Below are 24425 nucleotides of genomic sequence, written 5' to 3'. Positions count from 1 at the left end.
TTGGGCTTATCGAACCACTTTCAAAACTCCAATCGGCATGTCACCATACAAGTTGGTGTTTGGGAAGGCGTGTCATTTACCGGTAGAGTTGGAGCATAGACCTTGGTAAGCGTTGAGACAGTTGAATCTTGTTATTGAAGCTGCGGGAACAAGTAGAGTAACAAAGCTGCGACCGCTTTGTCCTTTTTATAAGGCATAGTTGGGAGTGATCAATACTCCATATGAATTATGGAAAGGTAAAAAACCCAATATTGGATACTTTCACTCCTTTGGAAGCAAATGCTTTGTCCACAACAATGGCAAGGACAATCTTGGTAAGTTTGACCCAAGGAGTGATGAAAGTATATTTCTCGACTATTCAAATAGTAGTAGATCTTTTAGAATCTATAATAAGTGTACCCTATGCGTAGAGGAATCAGTTCATGTTATTTTTTATAATAATAACTCTATGGCCAAGAAAAGAGATTTTGCAAGTGATGAAGAGATCAGCCAAAATCAGCCAAAGATCAGAAGACTTCAAAAGAAACTGCTGACAATACGACTGAAACGTCACAGTCGACTAAGATAACTTCAATTGCTTTGTTAAGTACAACAAACAATCGCTTTAACATAAGAAAAAGTTGTGAAGACCTTCATCTTTACGCTACTCAGAGCAAAGTGTACAAAATCTGGCAAATACATATAGGAACTAACTACTCCGCAGTCATGCACTCTCCTTCCATCCACCATATTCTTCTTCTGCAGCTGCCTTCTGTCAAATTATTTCACATATCATGAGCCATTACATTCGCATTCCATCGCGAGGAAAAAAAAAGGAAGCATCATTTAACATTTTAGATGAGCATCTAATAAAGACAATCTGCAGTGCGATTTGCTGGTTATCTATATTGCTAGGACTCTTCAAAAATATCATCGTGTATGACGTTGGATTCTCTAGAAGTAGAAGTAGTGCATTTATGAAGAATGCGACACAAATACAATAATATTTTTTGGAGAATCAGAGCAACATAGGTGCTTATAGCCTTCTAAAACAGGTCAAACATATAGCCAAAACGGATCACCCCTGGACTCGGGCCAAGTTATACTTGTTTAAGATGATTGTGTGTCTCTGCATGGTAAGAGTGAAATTTATCCTACATATTTAATCCTTTCCATTTCATTGATTTTGTCCGGATCCCACCTTTTCCCTTTTTCTTTTAAAATTAAATTTTTCAAGAAAATTTTGCAAGATTTGTAAAGTTTGGCTAGAAAAATGAACTGAAGATTAAAAAGAATACCTTAGGGGTAAAAGTGATGCCAACTTGAATCTCCCCACAGTAAGATTGATTACTTCCCACCACACTATATTTTCGAGGATGAATTTCAGCTCTTCCTTTCTCCACTCCCAATTCAATCAATTCCTTCAAATAAATACTACATGTACACATAATTCATTCAATGAAATAATTACTTAGTAATAACAAGCCTAACTACTGGTAAATAATGCTTTATACATATGGTTTACTTAGTATGGACACATTTTATTAAATGTTTATAAATACAAAAATTGCTACATGGTATACAGTCAGAGTCAGAGTTTTGTTCGTCCTGATAATGCAAATAATTTTTATGGTATCGAGCTAAGTTGATGTACAACATGTAATGATCTTCATATCAGTCTAATATAGTAATATAAAAAACATATTAAATTGCATCGCCAATACAAAAACAAAAAAAAAACAAAAAAAAAAATAAAAAAATTACACTATCAGTATATATAACTTTAAGTCAAGATATAGTGCGTTATTAGACCCAAAAAAAAATAAAAATTCTTACGTAGCTTGGCCGAGATAATCATCTGAGGAAAAGGAATCATGATCCATGAGCTTAAGTATAAGCTTGTACTGCTTATCTGCAGAGGGATACTCTACCCTGAAAGTAAACTTCTCATTCCACATTGGTTTACTGCCTTGGCCTGTAAGAATCAATGACTTTAGAAATGGGGTATTATCACTTTTTTTTATATTTGATAGCCGAAAAAGTGTATAAAATTTGTATAATTTTTGTATATACATACACAACGTATATATATACAAAAAGTATACAAAAAATATATATTTTTCCGGCTATTATTTTAAGAGCGGATATACAGGATTATTTCCCCATTAGAAATAGTACTTTTTCCATCTCATATGGATTATTTTAAGAAAAAACAGGCGAGGTGAATACAATATTTTTATTAAGGGAATTCAAAAAAGGCGGTAAAAAAGTAATGTTCGCTATGCTTTAACACAACAACTCACTCAAAATTTTGAACCCTTATTTTTATTGGTTCTAAATAGGTCGATATGGGACATTTAAATTCTGAACCTCCTTTACCATTGCTCTAGGGATATTCTTATTGTTAAGGAGATCTAATTAATAACATGAATATGTATACATATTAGTCGATTCAAACTTGTTGGAGACTGAAAACGTAGTTATTTTAATACTAACACTATATAGATATATACTTAGTAACACTACACCTTTGTGAGTGCTAACTTAGTACGAATGTATATATTTCAAAACATTAGTTAACTTTATGCATATAGTTAAGTGTGATGCCACTATCAGAGGCGGAGCCAAAATTAAAGTTTATAGGTTTAAAATTCTAGTACTTTTAAGTTATTGAATTTTAGATTATATTAACAATATATACATATTAAATGAATTTCTTAAAATAAATACATGATTTGGACCAATACTAGCGACCTATCGACCATTCTACTTTAAATAAGGGGAAAAAAGGAGAGAAGGGAAATTAATGAATACCTTTTGCAGTAGTGCTCTTGCGTTCTTGAGCTCTATATTGAAGCAAAACATATGGATCTATTCCACCACCTGAACCATATATAGCAACACCAATTCATAATACCAACTATTAAATCAAAATACTCAGAAGATGTCACAATTTAAATGACACGAATACTGTTTGAAAAGTTAATCTTTTACTGAATATACTTATATAAAATAATTAATTTATAATACTATATTAAATGCAACTTTGCTCATCCTACAGCAAAGTAGCAATAAACAAAAGATATAATCTTGCATGAGTTCAATTTAATAGAAAGGAAAGTTAGGTGAATTTAAGCTGAAGCTAAACAAGAGAATGGAAAACAAAGAGAACACAAGAGTAATGAATCAATACCCCAGAATTCATTGTTCTTGAGACCACGAGCATTGACAAGATTGACCTCCATTGTTCCAAAGATGGTCGACATCTCTCACTTGCCCACAAAGAGAATATGATTCAAAAGAATTTAATTAAGCTCTCTTGTGAATGGCTGAATGAAAGAGTGAAATTAGCATTCAAATACAAATGTGGATGCGTGAAAGAATTCAAAGAGATTCTATAGCATGTTTGACTAAACTTCTTTTTTCTCTTTTTTGGTCAAAAGAGTTTTTTCTCAAAGTTAAGGTGTTTGGTTAAGTTTTTAGAAGAAAAAAGTATTTTTGATTAGATGCCGGAGCAGTTTTTGAGAAACAGAAAAAAGTAGTTTCTCCTTAAAGTATTTTTTTGAAAATCACATTTGAGAAAAATACATTTATAGCTTGTTTCCAAGCTTCTCCAAACTCAAAAATATTTTTTTTTTTCAAAGCTAAAGTGTTTAGCCAAGCTTTTAGAAGAAAAAGAATGCTTTTGAATAGAAGCAGTTTCTTAGAAGCGGAAAAAAGTAGTTTCTTCCCAGAAACATTTTTTTGAAAAGCACTTTTGAGAAAATATACTTATAAGCACTTCTTAAAAACTTGGACAAATATTAATTGCTGCTCAAAAGTACTTTTCAAAATTAATTAACCAAACACAAAATGTTTCTCACCAACAAAAAAAAATATTTTTGAGAAAAAAATACTTCTTAAAATAAATTGATTTTAGAAGCTTCAGCTGACGCAACTCCGTACCGACGCCTCACTACTACTTTCATTTTTCTTTTATTTTAAAATTAATTAACGGCTAGGTGTAATTTAATTAATTCAGTACTTAAGGTCTTCCCTCGTCAAACGAATAAAAAAAATCAAGTTGGCTTTTCGCCGTGCTCCTTTTCATTTGATCAAACAAAAAAAGTACTTGGGCCTTAGAGGCAGCGGCTGGGAAAGCGAAGGGAATAGGAAGACCAGGAACGAAGTCACTCGACCCAATGTTAATGACCTCATTCAATCTTTTTTTTGAGCCTTCGCTACCGTGGGCTAGATGGATAGCTAGCTGCGGTAGAACGTTCTTGACGATAGTGTATAACGTTTGGATTTACGGTTTATACAAGATTTTAAGAGTGTTCGTTTTCATCTTCGCGTTATAGACCACACTACTGGGATCATCACCAAAATATATCAGGCCAAACAAACTAGTACTGGTTTTTAGAGAGCGCATATGAGGTAAAATTGGGAATATAAGTATGTTTTAATTCTGGCAGCTTGTCAAATCACATCATGGATTCCAACTCTAGTGTTTGTAACTATATGATCTTTGGCATTTGTTCCTTTTTCAGAGAATCTCACGCTTTAAGCCGGATGCTTGTACCTTTTTCCTTTTGATCATGAAAATTATGTAAAAAGTATTAATTTTGTTGACATACAAGTTGTCTAGCACATGTATACACATGTACTATATCATAGCTAGCACATGTATGAGTTGTATAGTAGGTGTAATTAGGTGTATGGCAACTAATAGATTAGGTAAATTAGTATTATAAATAGGTCTTGTAATCTTCTCTTCTAGATATGAAATATAGAACTTCTTTGGTTTCTAACAAATTTCATGTGACGATATTTAGCTTGACATGAAACTTATATTCCTACAATAGATTAGTGATGATTAAAAGAATATTAAACTAGTGATTGAAAAGAAAAAGGTAATTAGGTTTTTTTGTTCAGATAGTTCTACAAGGGTCAAACTAACTGTTGACCAGAGGCGAATTCGGGATTTATAGTCTGTGAGTTCAACTTTTAAGGTTATAGTATTAAACCCATTATATTTTTAAAGTTATGGGTTTCAAACCTACCATTTGTTGCAATTTTAATGAATTTTTACACATAAATTTATGCTCAGCAGCGAAAATACTGGATTCAGATGAACTCGACATATATACCCTACATTCACCTCTGCTGTTGACTAGCAGAAAGTGTTCTTTACAATGAAATATTTAACTTAAGGGCAGGGCGGAGCTCGAGTTACTTTTTGACATCAAATCAGCTCAAGTATTGATTTGAAGGTCAACAACAACAAAATCTCAGTATATTCCCACACGTGGAGTCTAGGAAGCTGAAGGTCAAGTCAGCCAAAATGCCAGTGAACTTTTTTCACCATCAAAGTGAACAACATGTCTATATTGTATTGGGGAAAGACACAGAAAGATTGTACTTTCCTTGCCAAAATCTACAGTTCAATAAGGAACTTATTCATTCTCAAACCATAAACCAAATACAGGCAATGACACTGTTGGCATGCTTCTAAATATAAAAGAATCAATAACACATGCCCACAAAGAATTGTACACCAACTGACCAACACTTGTTGATCTGGTAATTGCCTCAATAAAATCCTTCTTTCCTGCAAGCATAGATTTGGTGCTTTGGAACTAGAAATTTCAAAGAGTCCTAAATACAAACTTACTTATCATGTGAACGTGAATGGAAAAAAAAAAACGCCCCAACCGGAGATGTAAGGTTGGGGACAGCGGCATGGCAGAATAGATGTAGATTATTTCTTCTCCACACTACACGATTCCTGAGATGTGCCATCCGTGCATGCATTACTAGCTGGTGGAGGTAGGTCATCTGAAACCCTGATCCGAAACGTTTGCTGTTTCTCTTCGTTCCCTGGAACATGTACGAGAGCTTCCATAATGAGGATCTCCCAGTCGCTCGGTCGTAAAAATGATGACCATTTGTCCTCTGCTCCAAGTATTTAAACAACAGCAGTACTAGTTAGACAAGTAAAACAAGTATCTTGAGACAATTATGAACCTGTATGTAACAATAAACGTCTTTCTCTTCTAATCTTTTCTCTACAGTAAAGTAGTAGCAACTCATTCAAAAACAAAAAAACCCAGTTAGTCCATTTTCCTCGTTCTCAATGGAAAGCTAAGCAATCTGAAGATACCTATGATGGTCAAGAAATAATTGATTTACTTAATAGATTTATCAGTTGATAATGGAAAAAAATTGGAACTTTGATAGTCAAGAAATAATTGATTTACTTAATAGATTTATCAGTTGATAATGGAAAAAAATTGGAACTTTGCAGGAATTTAACCTTATCACCACCACGACTTAAAAACAACGGATAAAATATTCCAAAGCACATTTGGCAATTTCAAAAAAAAAAAAAAAAGATAGAGAATGTCTACTCCAAGCAAATATATCAAAAGAACAGCACAAACCTCCATTACGAACTGCCTTTAACTGAAAAATTCCAGTGCCTTGTGGTCCAGAGACGGGGAATGTGCATGATACAGAATGCCTTTGGTGAGCTACTGCTAATGATGCATTATACCAAGGACCTCTAACAATGGGCTCCCCAATAGCATCTAGAATCGTCTTATTCTTACTGGCTTTCTCCAAGGCCTTGCTGCAAGGGAACAATAAATGATGAAATAAGAAAACTGGAATCTCTATAGCCAGGATATAGAGACAGTAAACCACCGCCTTCCCTCGCTACCCTATCCTCATCCCTACCCAAGAATATTCAGATACCAGTGTATATATATATATATATGTTTTACATACTTATTTAAAATTTACTACTGCAGGAAATATGTGGAACATAGAACAAAAAGATCAGTTTTATCTAAAGCATCTTCAGTAAAGAAATTTGTAAGATCAGGGTAACTAGCATGTAAGATCCCGGATTCAAGCCGTGGAATTAGGCATTGATGCTTGCATCCGCGTGGGCTGCCTACATTACAGCCCCTTGGGGTGCAACCTGCGTGAACGGATGCTTCATGTACCGGGCTGCCCTTTTCATGGTAACTGCAATTAGCTCCATTATTCAGGGACATGATTCGTAAAACTTGGTCAGAAATACGCAGAAGAAATTACATGCACTACATCTAAGGGATAAGATGAATACGGAAGAATGGATGAACAAACCAAAATTTCCCAAGGGAACTACAACCCCAATCAAAAGATTAACTTAAAGAAACTACAAACCCAAGTATTAGTGGCTAGCTTAAGTAAAGCTTCAAACAAACTGCCAGTTGAAGTCCATTAGCTGGCATTTAATGCACAAAGTTCCAAAATACACTGTCATACACATTATTTGTTGCATGTTTATAATAGTCTAGAGATACTTTTCTACTTTTCATAAGATGAACAGACAAAATGAAAACCACTGCTGCCAAAAATTATGGACATAGTAGAGCTCAAAGAAGCAAATTTATGCAGCAAGATCAGCATTAAAATAAGCCTTTTAGGCTAATTTCATGCTAAATCCTATTTATTTTGTGTGTTCATCGAAGCAAGCCCATTAAGGGCACCGCGGTTTGCACTCGATGCCTTGTCCATCTTTTCTTCTCTTTAAAATTTCAATGTTGCTCCCTCATTTGACTGATGAATATACTTCGCATAAGTTAGGTGTTATACAAGCAACTAAACTCCTTATTTTGAAACATTATTGACGCTATATATATGTACATGGAAATACTAAACAGGTTTGTCATAATTTCTGAACACAAAAGCTAGTACACATAAATGACATAGATATGCAAAGAAAGAGGAATTTTTTTTATTGTAGTCAGAACGAAGAGAGCTTTCAAGGACTTATTTCCTTGTCTTGGCTTTATGTTTTCTTAATTTTTCTTCAATTTATGGAAGGACAATTAGGTAATCATCTAGTCACCTAGGCATAGGGTCCGTGCCAATTGAGGAACATAAAATCATAATTTGTTTTCCAGCGCCTTTTTCCCAAAAGATGGGCGGGAAGGGGAAGGGGAATAACAGTACAGTTTCAACATTAAACCAAACAGTAGTACTACAATTTGATTCAAAATAGTTTCAAAACTAAAACAGTGTTCTGGTCTGGAAATTTTTCAATGGTACTTTTACAATTTGGTTAGGTTTCATCCCAAATCAAACAAACAGCAATGGACGCCGTTACCTAAACATTAGTCTATGCTGGAAAACAAAAGCGAATGCCTGGCTAACACCACCATTTTAACAAGGACTTTTGTAACAATTAATCAAAACTTATGTTCATTTTCCCAGCAAACCATATGGCCACTAATTTGTATTTCTAGCCTCCTACCTCTCCCTCATGAATATTGACTTCCATTTTAGAAGCAGGAGTTGCTACTTTAGCGATGGGGAAGAATTGTTTCCTTAATGTTGATTTCATGCACGTTTTACCATAGCAATTTCTTTTGGAGATTGATAAAACAATATGGATATTTATAGTGTAAGCTATTTGCAAACGATTTTTGTTAATTGGCAAAGCCACTGAGAAGTCACCCACAAGCTAGAACTATGGAAATATACTCTAGAGGGCAAGGATGTTGTGATAAATAGAATAAAGAAATAATTGATGTGCTGCAAGTTTAGCCGGTATAAGAGAAATGGAGTGAGATGAAATTACACAGGATTATGATGCCTAAATATAGACAACTCATACTTAGTGATGCATCACTTAGTCATGAATAAAATGCAATGGAAGCCAAGTATCCATAGAGGTGATATCAACTAGCTGTGTGATTAAATTCGTCATTGCAGGTACCCCTACACTAAGTCTAGTCTTTGAAATGAGACATATTAGTTTGGGGAAAAATTGTATGCTATAGTAGGAATAAGTGTGAGGCCAAATCCTAGTTTCATAAAACCCCTAATTTGTCCTAAAGAAAAATTATTGGATATTGGAATGAAACTGGGCTCATACGGAGGGAAATTGATATTGAGAATTCACATAACCAACCCCAGATAATATTGAGGCGTACTAGTCGTAAAGTCAAAACTCTAGGTCTTCACAGCCTTCCAAAGTGTGGAAATCGGAAATCTAAAACTTTTTTATCAGATCTGCGCCTTCCTAACAAACCTTAGTCATGAGGAGCCAAAATCTAAAACTTTCTTTTATCATTTCTTCTTACCCTTCACTGCATAAATGTGCCAACTTGCAGATCATTTATAAGGCATGTATGAGAAGATAACAGATTTCATCAATGCAAGGTTAACACCCAAACATAACCTTTCAACAATAATAGTTTTTCAAATAGGTGAGCAGAACATGATATAAAAAGTACAGTATACACGAAGTTAATTGAAATAAAGTAAAGGATATCCTAAAGGTTGAGAAGGAAAAACAGCCAGTGATATTCGGCTTAAATATATGGAGGGTTCATTGTATAAATAAATTCCGAGGTCCACATTTAATACCACAAAACATGACGTATTAAAAGAACTAAGACAAATCTTTATTCATTATTCTTCTTGCTCTCTCCTTTTCTACCAGCGCACACCTCAAGTTCTTTTATCCAAGAGACATCTCCCTTCTCCCCCACCCCACCCTAGCCAACCAGCCCCCTCCCCATAAAAGAAAAAAGAAAAGAATGAGAAAACACTCTTGTGGCTCATTATCCTTGCGAACAAAGTCATCCATATTCAGCCCTCCAAGACACCCTTTGTCGCGGAATCGTCTTCTCCTACCATACACCACTCTTAGTTACTCATTTCCTCCAATCCCTCTCCAAGCATCAAATCTCACAAATGTGAAGGAGAGCAACATCACTGGAGAACCCAAGTAGCCCCTTCAAAATAGATCCATTTATGGTCATAATTTTTCAATTCTCTCAAATACCAAAGTAAGGCATCATTCCTTCTCAAGCTCCCAATTAACTACCAACGGTTCACCAAATATCACAGTAGTAATTGAGACCAAGGTAACCTAAAGTTGTTATTCCAGCCTTCCGATACAAATGCACACACAGCAAAAGATGCCAAAATATACATTCTTGACTTTTCAGATTGCGAAAATTATTGATCGGAAACCGCCTCTGTGCCCTCCCAGGGTAGGGGTAAGGCCTGCGTACACACTACCCTCTCCAAACCCCACTTGTAGGAACTCATTGGGTTTTTTGTTGTTGTTGTTGTTGTCTACTTTTGTAATGCATCAAACAACTAACATAAAGTGCAAAGTCTGGCACTGGACTTGCTTCACAACTTAAGTTGGAATAGCATATCACTAAGATATGAACAAGAGCTTAAGAAGATTTGGGCACTCGGTTGAGAGCATCTCAAAAGGTGAGGTTTCAACCATCACTTTTGTTGGCAGAGTTTATATCATAGAAGAGCTCAACTCACCAGAGTCAAGGTCCTCTGTACGATCTAAAATGTAAAATATAAGTTCTCTTTTGAATATATTTGTTTTGGCAACCGAGAAATCTTTTGTTTTCGGTTTCTAAACTCGGTGGATAATGAGCATATTGCTCTATCCTTCTCCACTTACATACCAGACTAGTTCAGCAATCATGACTTGCTCCAACCACACATCCCCTACTGTACATTGAACCAGATGTCCTAGATCTATTTTGGATATAAGCATAGGGTCAAATCATGCTTGACTGAATTCTTCCATCCTTAACAGTTAAATAGGAACCCCTAATTTCTAGTGGAAATAATAATTTTACAACAATCTTATCTAATACGAGCAGATAAAAAACACCTGAAAACATAAAAATCCAGGCGGAAGAGCATTGAAGCCCATAATCATATTATAAAAGTTTCATACACCATAAAGGATGAAAAAGAAAACCCACATTTAAAAGACAAATTTGATCATTTTCTGGCATTATCCAAATCAATGAAGCAAAAAAGCAGGAACCTTCCCAACAAACACACACACACACAGAGGTATTCTAATATTGTCAAAAAAACAGCAGGACAAGACCAAAAAATATCGAACCGGGAAATATAAAACCAAACCTGCTACAGCTATGATATATAGAGAGATCATCAAGAGCACTTAGAGCAACTCCTCCTGTTAAGCAAATCAGTGTACCCGACACTATCCTTCTTCCCCACGTCTTAGCCTTCCCTTCCTCTGCCACCACTTTCTCCGAACTATATCAGAAGATTTAATCAATCAATTTGGAGCCACATACATTGAAGGGTGGTCAGTTGAGTCTAAAAATTAAACTGCTTATAGGTCAAAACATACTCGCCGTATCTTCAATCTAAAATCTGTATAGATATACTTCCATTATAAGCGATAAGCATAGAAAAGAAAAATTAAATATGATGTGAAAATGGTAATTCAAAAGAAAATTAACTTACGGTGATGGGTTGCGACGCAAGAAGGAGATAAATCTTCGCCCGAACATGGCTTCTGTGAGTCTCTTCAGCACGAAACCCCCCTTAAACCCCAAAATCAAATGTTATGTAAATTATACTAAATTTTGACTTATTTTTGTAATTTTATCTTAAAAATAAGTGTTTAAAAATATTATTTTACTCTATCCAAATACTACAAAGGCTTAAAAGTTATTTTGGTCTAAAAACACTTAAAATAAGTCAATCCAAACGGGCTCTACTTATTGTTCTTCTCTAGTACGTTTAACAACGTCGTATCTTTGTGATTTAACACTTAACTACAAAGCATTTTAGTTTTTTTTTTTTAAGTAAAATAATTTCTTTTGTAGGAAATAAACTAATTATTAAAGTTTACTACTCCCTCTCTGATCTAATTTATGTGATAATATTACTAATTAGTGCATAGTTAGCTACTAATTAGAGATGTCTTCACTCTTTAGTCACTGTTTAAAATATATTTAATCATTAGCGAGTGCTTAATAAATTTGTACCCGTCCGAACGAAATACACTTGTGCTAAACATGGGTGTTGTGTAAATATTAAGGACATGGTATTCTTAACTTCATGAATATTGTGTAAATATTAAGGACAAAATGTCATGTATTTGCACCTTCCGTTGTTAAACTTACTCACATCTTATATTTATGCCAAGCATATGAATACATAAATCCGTCTTCACATACCTTGTTATCACTAAACTATAGCTAACTAATGCACATTTTCACCTCAATAACCATGGTCAATTAAGGCAATTTGATGTAAATATTAGGTGCGGAAAACTTTTTACCCCACTATATTAGGTAATTGCTTGATCCTGCAAAATGAGGGCCGCAGTATAGACAGAAATACATAACAGTCCAGTGAAGTGAAAATAGCTTAATTCATTCAGTTGGAAAAACTTTAGTATAGTCAAACCTCTCTATAACAGTCGATGTTTTTTGGATATTATGTTGAAGTGTTGTTATAGAGGATATATATATATATTATCATATAACATAAAAATCGCTTCCAAGAAAAACTCAGCTTTTATAGTGAATGACTTTTATACAATCAAACTTCTTTGTAACAACCTTGTTTGATCCGATATTTCTTGGATGCTATAGTGAAGTGATGATATAGAGAATATATTATATAACACAACATAAAAATCGGTTTCGAAAAACACTCGGCTTTTATAGTGATGACTGTTACATAGAGATGTTATAAAGAGGTCTGATTGTATAGAGATGTTATAGAGAGATCTCATTGTATAGAGAGGTTTGATTGTATACACAACATAAAAATCTGTTCCGAGAAAAACTTGACTTTTATAGTGAATGACTGTTATAGAACAATGTTATAAAGACGTCTGAATGTAAAATCCTATAACATAACGTGAACAGAATTGTTTCCTCTTTTCTTTTCTCAAAATCAACTATGCGTCAGTCCCAAACAAGTTGGAATCACCTATATGAATCCTCACTAATTGTTTTTCTCCATTTAAACTCATCTCAGGAATGTATAATATTCTAAAAAAAAAAACTTTTAACAAAAATGTTAAAAGTCCTTTTCCTTCACATCTTTGGCTCTCAAAAACTAAAAGGTTATATACAACAAAAGGCTATATAGCATCAATATGTAAAGAAAACATCCAATGCTAAATTTCCAGCTAGATCAAAATAAGAACTGTAGACTGCTTAGTTGCTTGATACAAATTTACAACATATTTCCTAGTTTCCAAAGATTCAGTCTAACATGTCCCATCTTTTTCTCTCATTTCAGGTAGTATATATGGTTAAAGCTGTTGTCATTCATTCTCTTATTCAAGTAACAAGCTGAGGAGAAGCAGCTGGCCTCGGGTAAGACGAAGTTTTTCTTCTTGAAGCTTCATCGGTACAGGTTCTACGATGTTTCCTTTGTGTTTGATCACGTTTGAGACTTCCCGATTCATTTGAGTTCTGAAGTTGCTCTAGTGCTTTTACGACCTCGTGCATTTTGGGCCTGAATTTGGGTTCTAATGCCAAGCATTTGACCGCGAGAAGTGCTGCCTTTAGTGCTCCTTCCACTGAGTACTGACCTTCTATACGCGGATCCATAATACGAAGGACTTTTCGTTTACTAGAAAGAAAAGGCTTAGCCCATTCAATTAGATTCTGCTCCCCGTGAGGGCGGTTTTTGTCCACCACTCGACGGCCTGTCAGCATTTCTAGAAGAACAACCCCGAAACTGTATATGTCACTTCTTGCAGTCAGGTGGCCTACACAGGTGAAAGTGACAAATCAGAAAGTGAACAAAAATTTTTACTCTTAAGAGAATTATTGCATATGTATAATGTGTGTGTGTGTGTCAAAGCTCAGAAGTGAACAAATGTGGGTGAACAGGGCCATCTCTGGACGGACAGTTTTAAGTAGCATAAACTGAAGATGTGTAAACTAAATCAAAGCGAGGACGCATTACCTGTGGCCATATACTCGGGAGCAGCATAACCATAGGTACCCATTACTCTAGTAGATACATAGCTTTTACCGTCCACTGGTCCATCCTTCGCCAATCCAAAATCAGAAAGCTTCGCATTGTAATTCTGTCAATTTGTGGCATGGACAGAACGTAAGAGAACCATAGTAAAACATTCTTAAACTTCAATAAGACTAAATTTCCATAGTTTTCACATACAGCATCCAGCAAAATGTTAGATGACTTGAAATCGCGATATATAACTTTAGCTTCTGGGCTGTGAAGATATGCCAGTCCCTTTGCTGCCTCAAGAGCAACCTTCATCCGGAGATTCCACGATAGTGGTTGGAAATAAGTACTCCCTGTTCAACATATATCAAAGGTTGAGCGGTGACATTATATTATTAGTTGTCGCTAAATACAAAATGATGGTTTTAGACGAGCTATACTCACTTCTGAACAGATGATTTTCCAAACTTCCTCTAGGCATGAACTCATATACCAAAAGCCTGTGTTCATCTTCTAAGCAATATCCAATCAACTTCACGAGATTAGGATGAGAAAGCGAACCAAGGTAATTGATTTCTGCCTGTAGTTGAAGTTCGCCAAAATACCAATTAATCAATTTATCAAGATCAAGACTCACAGTTAACATGATCAGCTAACTACATTATAGTTAGATATTCTATCTTTAACAATTCTGATACGTCCTAAGTATAAACAAATTGATCAACAAAGTTTGTTTACCAGCCATTCTTTGTGACCTTGAAAGCCCTCTTGGTTCAATCTCTTAACAGCTATAACCAAACCAGTTCCCGGCCGTGCAGCTTTAAATGTATGCTCATCGATCCAACCCTTAAAGACACAACCAAAACCGCCTTCTCCCAACACACTATCTGGACGGAAGTTCCTCGTGGCTACTCGGAGTTCATTGAAACTAAAGCTTTTCAGATTTGAGGATTCCAGGATCTCATTCTGGCTCCGCGGAGTCAACGGAGCTGATGAATATGAAAGCCTACTACTCAAGTCTCTTCCATCACTTGCTCCTGCAAAAGAAACATGGTTACTTATCACCAAAAATATCATGTCATAGTCAGAAAGGCGGATATAGCATGTTTGCTACACACACACACACAAAAAAAAAAAAAAGATACTAAATTTCCAACAAATATCAAAATTCCGAACTCGTAATTCCAAAAGTACAATAGGTTCGATGATAAGATTTTAAAGGTTGAATCCATCAAGGTTAAAATACTGGATCCGCCTCTGCTCATGAATGGAATCAAATAAAATTTAGAAATTTTCCATCGACCTTCATTTCCACCGACCTATAGAATCTTGAACATAGTAATTGTCTACAAAATGTTGAACTATAATAGCAGCTTAAGAAAATTGTTTTACTATTCTCATAACAATTTGGAGAAATATTTTAGTACATACAGATCCAACAGATCCCATATATAAGCCAGAAATAGTCTTATAAACCTAGTACACCATTGTTTTAATTGATCCTATAAAAAACAGAGACCATGATTTTGAATCTAAATTGACAGAATATCCAAGTTGAATTATAACAGTTGGCAGAGACGGATCCAAGATTTAAACCTTATGGGTTCCAGGGGCAGAGGGAGAGTATAAATTATGGGTTCGGACGAACCCAATAGCTTTTGCTTAGACCCTATATTTGTATTAGTAAATCCATTAAATATGTGTAAATATTCAATTGTGAACCCAGTAACTATAACGAGCTATGGGTTCGACGGCAAGTTTAGAACCCATAAACTTCAAATTCTAGCTTTGCCTCTGATGGGTTCAACTTTTAAAAAAATTAGCTTTGAACCCGTTATATTTTTAAAGTTATGGGTTCATATCTACTATTTATCCGCTTCAAAAGTTATGAGTTCAATTAAACCCGTCGAATATGCGCTACATCCGCCCCTGACAGTTGGATCAAAATATCTCAGTACAAAAAAAAAATTGCCTCTATACTGATCCACAAATCCCAGAGATAACCTTAAAATAGTTCCATAAACCTTATACAAATTTCTTCCAATTGAACCTATAAAACAACACACCATGGTTTTGAATCAAAATGGCTAAACAACAACAACAACAAAACTAGTGTAATCCCACAAGTGGGAACAAGTGGGATCTAAGGAGTGTGGTGTGTACGCAGACCCTTGAAAAATTAGAGAAACTATATCCCAAAAAACACTCAGCTCAGGAAAGATTTTAATTAGAATATCCAAGTTGATTTATAGCTAGATAACTTCATAACAAAACCATAATTTTCCATAAGTAGTAAAAAAAGAGTCTACCTTTACCAGTTTCATTACAAAATCCAAGTTCATTTTATAGCATAATAACTTTATAACCATACCCAAAATTTTCCACAAACAGTAGTACTACAAAAAAAAATATTTAACTTTACCAGTTTCCTCAAGTCTGTAAACATGTCACAGCTAATTAAACATATTTTTGATGTTGGTTTTTAAGTGGGATAAGATACAAAACATAAATGAATTATATTTACCAGCATGAAGAGGAGACTCGGCTTTAATTCGAACACTGATACAAGACCCCATATAAATTTGGCAACTAAAGCTTCAATCTTTCTTCTTTCTTCTTCTTTTTCAAGAAACTAAAAGGCAGAGTGTAGACTGTAGGATTGGTTACATAAACTTAAGAAAGGGAAATCAAGAAAAGCCAAAAGAGACCAAAACAAAGAAGTGTGAACAAAAAGAAAAGAAAATGTAAGTATATGTTAGAAAAACAAGGCACTTTGTTGGGTTGGTTTCACGAGAATCTCTTCTAAAAACTTTGGCAAAGGGCCAAATCTACAAAAGGTTACTTTGACCTTTCTTCTTTGTCTAGTCAGTTTTGTAGTCTTTTTTGCAACTTGCTTTTTGATACAAACACATATACTTTATATTATCTAATATTCATAACATAAAATATACTCAACTAAATGTCTATTCAACTACTAACAGTTGGCTTTTTGTACTCTTTGGATTAGTATAATCTTTAATGGTGTCATTAAGTTATAACAAACTTTACTGTTCTCACATACACGTAATCTGACTCTATTTCCTTTTATTCAAGAGAATAACTTTTTTAATCTAAAAATAAATTAATTTCAACTTTTTATTTTACTTTTAACAAGCAGTTTTTATAGATACATAAATATATTGCGTATTTAACACTCCGAGGATTCGTTTGGCATAAGGAACGAGGGAAAATTAATTCCGAGATTAAATTTGAGATGAGTTTATAACATGTTTGGTCAAGATAAAATTGTGGTATAACTAATTCCGGAATTAATTATTACTGGGTTGTAGCATTTTTTTATCCTTGTGGAAGAGTGGAATAACTAATCTCAAAATAATTGATCATGGGATAACTTATTCCCAACCAAACGACCCCTAAGATTTTAAAATATGTTAACTTCTTCTTAAAATCTGTGCTAATTAAACAAAAAAAATAACAATTCTATGTATTTACGTAGGTTTCGAGGAAGAACCGCACACCTACGAGTGCGATGTAGACAATCTATTCCAAATTTCTCTTTTTGTATTAATTAAACATATTCACATAAATTAAAAAATAATAATAATGAGAGAGCAGACAAATAGTAAATGGAGCGTAGGACCAGCTTAGCTTCTAGGGCATTAAAGCTTATCTTTTGGCTGCTGGCACTCATGTGCTCTGTGCAGAAGAAGACAGAGTGAATTTGATACAGCCATTTTCAACCGTTGGATTCATCAAATCAAGAACAGTCAAAATAAGATTGCGGTGATGGATAAGGAAAATTCAATTTCTAGTTTCTAGAAAGCCAAATACATATACTGGCCATTAAACTTAGGTCCAATTTTTCATTTTGGCACTTTTATTCAGTTTTGTTTCATTTTGGCCCTCCAACTTTATTTCTTTTGTTTCACTTTAACACAAAAAAATTTCTTCCAAGTAAAAATGCAGCACGTGCAAATACCCAGCTACTACCTTCCCCCCTCCTCGCTGCAAAATAAAATTTACTTTTTTTTGTAATTTCAAAATATTATTTTTTGTTTTTTCTGCCCACATCCCGGGAAAAAATACTTTTTTATATATATTTTCAATAATAACTACGGGTTCAACTGAACTCATAACTTTCGACGCAGAGTAAAAATTTGTATGTAAATTCTTTAAAATTGTAAAAAAATAGATATAAACTCATAACTTTAAAAATATAATGAGTTTAATGTTAAAAACATAAAAATTGAATCCATAAGATTTAAATTCTGGATCCGCCTCTACGTTAGGAGTATGAAATTTGGCTTAAAAAATGGCTCTCACGCACCTACAAGGGTGAGGCAAATCACACATGAAATCTAGTCAGCTTTTGTGTCAAAGTAGAACAAAAGAAATGGGGTTAGAGGGCCAAAATGGAACAAGACTGAGTTAAAGTGCCAAAATAAAAAATTGGACCAAGTTTAATGGATTGTCTATGTATTTAGCCTTTCTAGAAATGGCAAAGGTTATGTTTACGTTTTTCTTTTAGATTTAATTATTTGATTTCTGAAATTCATTAATTCGATTAATTTCAATGGATCTACTCGAGAGGTAAAAAAGTAGAAATGACACCAAACAGCCATTCTAGAGGGACTTATATCTAGATATTCGTTACTAGGTTCTAAATTTCAGTTTTATTTTTTAGGATGAAAGTTTTAAAATTAAAATTTTTAGTTTAAATTTCAGAATAAAATAAGTACGGCTTAATCTTTAAATAATAACTCTAAAAATAGCTATTTGTGTACTTTTCCCGATAAAGCATTTTATATTAAAAGATTATCTATTTAAAGTTTGAAATGAGACCTTTAATCGAAAATGAGGGGTTATAACCATTCTATCGTACTAATATTCATAGGGAAAAAGTCAAAAAAAAAAAAAATGTATCCGTATATTATTTGAAATTAAGTCCACAAATTTTGTTATAACCCTAAGGTTTCAGTCAATTTGTGTGCACCTCGGTGCACTTCATGGTGTGTATACTATCTCACACCAGCGACCGAGTAACTTTGTCAAGAAAGGCTTGGACAGATAAAAAGTATTCACCTAGTGTTTCCTTCTTGGGATTTGAAACTTAGCTTTAATAATTTTTAATTTACTTTATTGACTATTAGATCACATTCTTGATCCTAGGTGCACTTTTAGTTCACCATTACCCTTGTTGTTAGGAAAAAATATCGCTTTTGCCCTTGACATCCCCCCCCCCCCCCCAAATCGAATGTAATTTTAAACCACAGTAAAAAAAAATAAGGGGTAAGTTTATTTTATTTTTTCGAAGAATTTTGATGAACAGAGCCCGTTCATTTGCCCCTGAAATTTCTATAAATGACAGAGCAAATACGAGATTTTTTGCTAGCAACAAGATTATGAATAAATCATAAGGGCTCGTTTGGTACGAGGGATAAGTGATAATTAGTCCCGAAATTAAATTTGAGATGAATTTATCTCACGTTTAGTTGGAATAAAATCGTGGTATAATTAATTCCAAGATTAGTTATCTCATGATTGTAGTATTTTTTTTCCTTATGGAAAGGTGGGATAACTAATTCCGAAATAATTGATCATGCGATAACTTGTTGTATGAGGTATAAGAAGGTATATGGGTAGTATAAAAATTTGATACCACCTTAATACTCTGTTTGGTTAGTAAACCATGTATAAGTTATCCCGGTATTAATTTTAGCACCGGGATAACTTATACCTTATAAAGGGTAGGGTAATTAGCATCGGTATAACTTATATCTTCTTCTTAGAAATTATACAATTGTCATTCTTAATACAACAGTGAATAAACAACAATCCTAGTATAACTAATCTCAACATAACTTATACCGATATAACTTATACCGGCATAAGCCATATTCCAACCAAACGACCCCTAAGTGTATTGTGTAAAATTAAGCAATTTCTGACGGTACACAGACAAATTTAAAATATTTTCTTATATATTATATTATATTAATGTTAATTAATGTTGGATGTGTGATTAGCTGTTTAAAGTCAATTTGTTGCAACTAAGGTGGCACCAACTGTATTTTTCATTCCAATGTGTAAACTGTGATGCTTTAGTTAGCTTTCATAAATGGACAAAAGATAATTGACTTGTGGTGCGGGTCGTCTCTTAATTGCCTCATAAAGAAAGGTGGAGCAGACAACGCATTTTTACTTACGTCAGACTTGACATACGAATGACGTATTACATGACATAAATAATTTCAGTTTATTGGCAATTGATAGATGACATTAAATAATTTAAATTTATACCAAGTACCCCGCCAACAACCCGGGGTGTTCATAAAAGCCCGAAAATAACCAAACCAAAAATCAAACCAAATCAACAAAAAAAAAAATCGATATTTTTTTGGTTTGGTTTGGTTTTGGTTTTGAATTTTAATAATCGATCAAATTTGGTTTGGTTTTAGTTTTAATCAAAAAATAATCGAAAAAAACCCGAATCAAACCAACTATAAAAGTAGTTATTTCAAATTTATTGTTACACCTATATATATGTATATTTTTTTTACAAAATTTCTAGAATTTTATGGTGTATGTTAATCGTTTGCACTTTTAGTAAAATTCTTTGCCTTTACATTCTAGTTTGATTGATTGTTTTCTTTTGCTAAATATAAGAATCTATTTCATGTTAAAAATAATCTATTTTTAATTGAGCCCTTAAATTATTCATCACTATTTGATTCAATTATTATCAATATATATATATATCTTGGTATATGAAAGATTTCTCAAAGGGCAATTGATTTGATAGTGTTACGTTGAAATGTAGTCACAGGAATATGTGTTTGGTAGGGTATGTCTCATATTTAAAAAAAAAATCGATTAATAACCGAAAAAATCGAAAATCCAACATAAACTGAATCGATAAAAAACCGACTTACCTGGTTTGGTTTCTTTTTAGGGAAAAATCGATCCAAACTAAACCATGAACACCCCTACCAACCACTAAGATACTCTCTATGTGAAAAAACTGAAAATAGCACCGGTCTAGCCAGTTTTCGTACTGATAATCGAAAAATAGCTAGCGTTTGTAAAGTTATTGAAAAATAGTCATTGTTTTGTTGAAACACGGAAAGTTCCAGCATAATATGCTGGATTATGGAGCTCCTGCGTCTAAATTTTCAGTATATTATTTTGGAACTTCAGCACGGAAATTCCAGCATAATATGCTGGATTGTGGAGCTCCTCAATTTAAACTTCCCGCATATTATGGTGGAACTCAAGCACATTATGAAATTCTAACATATTATACTGGAATATCATACGTAAAAATTTTGAACTCCAACATATTATGCTGGATTTTTTTCGGATTTTAAGGATATTTTTGTTCAGATTATATCTTTATACAAAAAAGTGACTGAATTTCAATTACTTTCAATTACCAATTATAAATCCGGCTATTTCTGATTTTTTTTTCTCGGACTCTATGGTAGATAATATAGGTACATGCAATTACGCACATATAAGCAACTTTCGAGTGGATCCAAAATTTAAATTTTACGAAGTTTTAATTTTGAATTATATTATAATTTATTGAATTTATCTATTTCGAAATTATTTTATATTTGTGTAATAAATTCTCAATATATATATAGAGAGAGAGAATTCGAGCTCACTATTAATTTCATATGAGTTCATATATTTTCTTCTACATTTGCCCCTCGCAATATTTTACCTTTTTGGCAATTTTATTTGAGTGAACACAATCACTACAGTGCTCCATAATAGAGAACATACATATACCCACATATTAAGGAATCGTTTGTTTTAGGAGACAAAGAAAAATTAATCATTGTATAAAATTTCATATAACGTTTGGTTTCGATACCACATAACTAATGTATCGAATTTGAAATTCATTTCTTCAATTTGGTTTTCAAAAATAGACATAAATACCGATTATATCGAGTCTAAAATGACAACTAAAATTCAACCCCAATGTGTCAAACTAGACAGCTAACGAAGCTTCGAACTGATTGTTGGGACTTTGACGTCTACTCTCCACACAAACATAATATCTTTTCCAAGTTAAAAGTTATATCAAGTGATGGTTACATGCTAAATATACTCATTTACAATTCAGTTAACATTTTCCAAAAGACCAGCTTTTTATATTTTTCATTTTGTAGAATAGACGTTTATTTCATTTCCTACCCGATGTTCGATACATGTATTAGGGGTTTCGACTAATTCAAATTTTTTCCCTTAACCTTTGCAGTTTCCGCTGGAAAGCCAACATTAGCTTAGTAAAGGGCCTCATCTAAAAGATTATAAGTTTTATTCATTAAAATAGCACGGGCTAGCCAATTTTCGGATTGATCATTCAAATATAGCCAGTGTTTGCAAAGTCATTGAAAAATAGCCATTATTTTACTGCAACAGGGACCGATCTAGCATAATATACTGGAGATCGGTGAACCTGTGTATGAACTTCCAGCATATTATGCTGGAACTCCAACACGCGGAAAGTTCTAGCATAATATACTGGAGATTGGAGCATCTGTGTATGAACTTCCAATATATTATACTGGACCGGTATATTATACTGGAACTCCATTATATTATGCTGGAGTTTCAATATACTTATGCTGGAACTCCATTATAATATGTTGGAGTTCTAGTATACTTATGTTGGAACTCCAGTATATTATGGTGGAGTATTTTCGGATTTTTGACAGTGTTTTCGTTCAGATTTATCTTTACATGAAAAGTGGCTAAATTTCGATTACTTTTGAAACTGTGGCTATTTTTGAATGACCACTTGTAAATCTGGCTATTTTTAAATTTCTCCCGTTTTATTCTCGTGTTTAAGGCCCATTAAAGGGGATGCGCTCATTATCAGGATCTCTTTTATATACAAGGCTCGAATCTAAATCATCTAGTTAAGAGTTGTGGGATCATAATATCCATCTCAACATAACCTTTAGAGGTCGTTTGGTAGGATGTATAAGAATAATGCTGAATATGGTGTATTAATAATTTTAGGATTGATAATTCTGAGATTATTTCTTATTGATTGTTTTGTTTGGTGTATTAAACGTTTTAAAAGGTCAGTTCTGTCTTTATACATACTTATTCACATATTAAAAATTATGGTATCGCTAGCAGGGGCGGATATAGTGCATTATCTACGGGTTCAATTGAACCCATTACTTTTGACGCGGAGTAAAAATTTATATGTAAAAATTCATTAAAATCACAAAAATAGTAGATATGAACCCATAACTTTAAAAATATAATGGATCAATGCTAAAAACTTTAAAAATTAAACCCATATGATTTAAATCTCGGATCCGCCTCTGATTGCTAGCCATGGTTTGCTAGATATGTATAAGAAGTACTGAATATGGCATATAACTAATATTTTACATAAGTTGAAAAATACTACCAAATAAGGGACTAATAATACCTAAACTAATACATATATTATTTTTCATAATGCATCTTACTAAACGACCCATAATGGAATATGCAAGAGGTTACATAGTCAACGCAATTATAGATGTAATGCACATATATTATATGTCGAAATATCACTAAATCTCATTTTGTGCATTAAAAACAAGCACGACCTATCTGCAAAAAAGTCTAAATAAATCCAACTTTACAATAAAGGGGTTGATCCTTACTATCTTGATGTAACTCATAGTCAATAAACAATTAGATTCGTCTTAAAAAGCATGTGAAAACCGTACGCCAATCAATTAAAACCTCAATTTAAATTATTTATTTTATTCACCTTTTAATTTGTCTTAAAAATTGCGTAGAATGTTAGCTTCTACGCAACAAGCTCAATTCTCAAAGAAAAGGATGGTTACATGAGAAGGGTTATTTATGTAGTGAATAATTATAAATGAATTGCTATATGACGAATCTTATATAATAATATTGGAATTAATATGGAGAGAGTAATAATGCATTAAATATTATTCCATCCGTTTTAATTTAGATGACATATTTTGCTTATCGAGAATCAAATTATGTGAAGTTTGACCAATATTTTAATTTTTTTAATTATATTGACATGAGAAAAATTGCAACTTATAGTGCATTTCGTGTAGTTTTTAAATATCCAAATTTTAATTTTAAAATACTAAGTTAAACTAATCCAATTTAACTTCAAAGTTCAGTTAAATCGACTCTCGACAAGTGAAATATGTCATCTCAATTGAAACAGAGTTATGTAACAATTACCTGCTTTAAGGGCAAGTACATTCTGTAAATATTGTTCATTTCGCATTTCTAATACATATATTCTTACCATATTATCTCACATGCAAAAAAATAGTAAATAAATTTTCTTAATATCACAAACCAAATGGTTGTATTAGCTACATGATGATTATTGTCTGTGTATGCCCAACCAAACTTGACTTTTTTCTAATCCTCTAACCAAACATTTTTATTATTTTTTTCAAGATTTTATATTGAGAGTATTTTCTTAACCCATAGGACAAAATGAATATAGTATTAAGGATGACATCCTTCTAAATGTGAAGTCAATTCCCCATATATGTCAATAATCCGGTAAAGTAAATTAATTATTCTTTTTGTAACCAAAAGAGTACTATAGCTTTTGAATAAAAAATCAAAAGACTATAGCTAAAGACTAAAAAAAA

General features: G+C 33.2%; 3 protein-coding genes across 4 annotated transcripts; all 3 read right to left on the bottom strand.

Annotated features, from left to right (window-relative positions):
* Nucleotides 1–495: 495 nt before the first annotated feature.
* LOC107806395 (16 kDa phloem protein 1-like) lies at nucleotides 496–3366 on the bottom strand. 2 transcript variants are annotated; one of them, XM_016630540.2, is made up of 5 exons: nucleotides 3173–3366; nucleotides 2794–2862; nucleotides 1816–1954; nucleotides 1278–1413; nucleotides 496–748 (listed from the first exon to the last, which is right to left on the bottom strand). In XM_016630540.2, the coding sequence occupies exons 1-5, from the start codon at nucleotides 3243–3245 to the stop codon at nucleotides 704–706; spliced, it is 462 nt and encodes a 153-aa protein (XP_016486026.1). In that variant the 5' UTR covers nucleotides 3246–3366; the 3' UTR covers nucleotides 496–703. The 2 variants fall into 2 exon arrangements, with proteins under 2 accessions (XP_016486026.1, XP_016486025.1); XM_016630539.2 differs by having other exon boundaries at nucleotides 496–751; nucleotides 3173–3361.
* Nucleotides 3367–5396: 2030 nt separating this feature from the next.
* LOC107806397 (uncharacterized) lies at nucleotides 5397–11432 on the bottom strand. The gene is made up of 4 exons (XM_016630542.2): nucleotides 11278–11432; nucleotides 10927–11064; nucleotides 6402–6589; nucleotides 5397–5913 (listed from the first exon to the last, which is right to left on the bottom strand). The coding sequence occupies exons 1-4, from the start codon at nucleotides 11322–11324 to the stop codon at nucleotides 5720–5722; spliced, it is 567 nt and encodes a 188-aa protein (XP_016486028.1). The 5' UTR covers nucleotides 11325–11432; the 3' UTR covers nucleotides 5397–5719.
* A 1349-nt stretch (nucleotides 11433–12781) lies between these two features.
* LOC107806396 (putative serine/threonine-protein kinase PBL9) lies at nucleotides 12782–16642 on the bottom strand. Its single transcript, XM_016630541.2, has 6 exons — nucleotides 16280–16642; nucleotides 14494–14792; nucleotides 14200–14335; nucleotides 13966–14108; nucleotides 13750–13873; nucleotides 12782–13549 (listed from the first exon to the last, which is right to left on the bottom strand). Exons 1-6 carry the CDS (start codon nucleotides 16329–16331, stop codon nucleotides 13116–13118), a joined length of 1188 nt encoding a protein of 395 aa, XP_016486027.1. The 5' UTR covers nucleotides 16332–16642; the 3' UTR covers nucleotides 12782–13115.
* Nucleotides 16643–24425: the final 7783 nt, after the last annotated feature.

The sequence above is a fragment of the Nicotiana tabacum genome, chromosome 16 (genome assembly GCF_000715075.1).
Source record: "Nicotiana tabacum cultivar K326 chromosome 16, ASM71507v2, whole genome shotgun sequence".
NCBI lineage: Eukaryota > Viridiplantae > Streptophyta > Magnoliopsida > Solanales > Solanaceae > Nicotiana > Nicotiana tabacum.
This window is presented reverse-complemented; position numbering and strand designations above follow the sequence as displayed.

Bases quoted from the DNA above. Each gene is read 5' to 3' on its own strand.
- LOC107806395 (XM_016630539.2), bottom strand. From the start codon at position 3,245: ATGTCGACCATCTTTGGAACAATGGAGGTCAATCTTGTCAATGCTCGT. The intron at 1,955-2,793 runs GTATTCATTAAT...TGATTCTTACAG, and splicing joins CAAGAGCACTACTGCAAAAG to GCCAAGGCAGTAAACCAATG. The intron at 1,414-1,815 runs GTAAGAATTTTT...GTGTACATGTAG, and splicing joins GATTATCTCGGCCAAGCTAC to TATTTATTTGAAGGAATTGA.
- LOC107806396 (XM_016630541.2), bottom strand. From the start codon at position 16,331: ATGGGGTCTTGTATCAGTGTTCGAATTAAAGCCGAGTCTCCTCTTCAT. The intron at 14,793-16,279 runs GTAAATATAATT...TTTCTTTTGCAG, and splicing joins CGAGTCTCCTCTTCATGCTG to GAGCAAGTGATGGAAGAGAC. The intron at 13,550-13,749 runs GTAATGCGTCCT...TCACCTGTGTAG, and splicing joins TCCCGAGTATATGGCCACAG to GCCACCTGACTGCAAGAAGT.
- LOC107806397 (XM_016630542.2), bottom strand. From the start codon at position 11,324: ATGTTCGGGCGAAGATTTATCTCCTTCTTGCGTCGCAACCCATCACC. The intron at 6,590-10,926 runs GTTTGGTTTTAT...GTTCCCTTGCAG, and splicing joins ATATATCATAGCTGTAGCAG to CAAGGCCTTGGAGAAAGCCA. The intron at 5,914-6,401 runs GTTTGTGCTGTT...TACTTGGAGCAG, and splicing joins AAAGGCAGTTCGTAATGGAG to AGGACAAATGGTCATCATTT.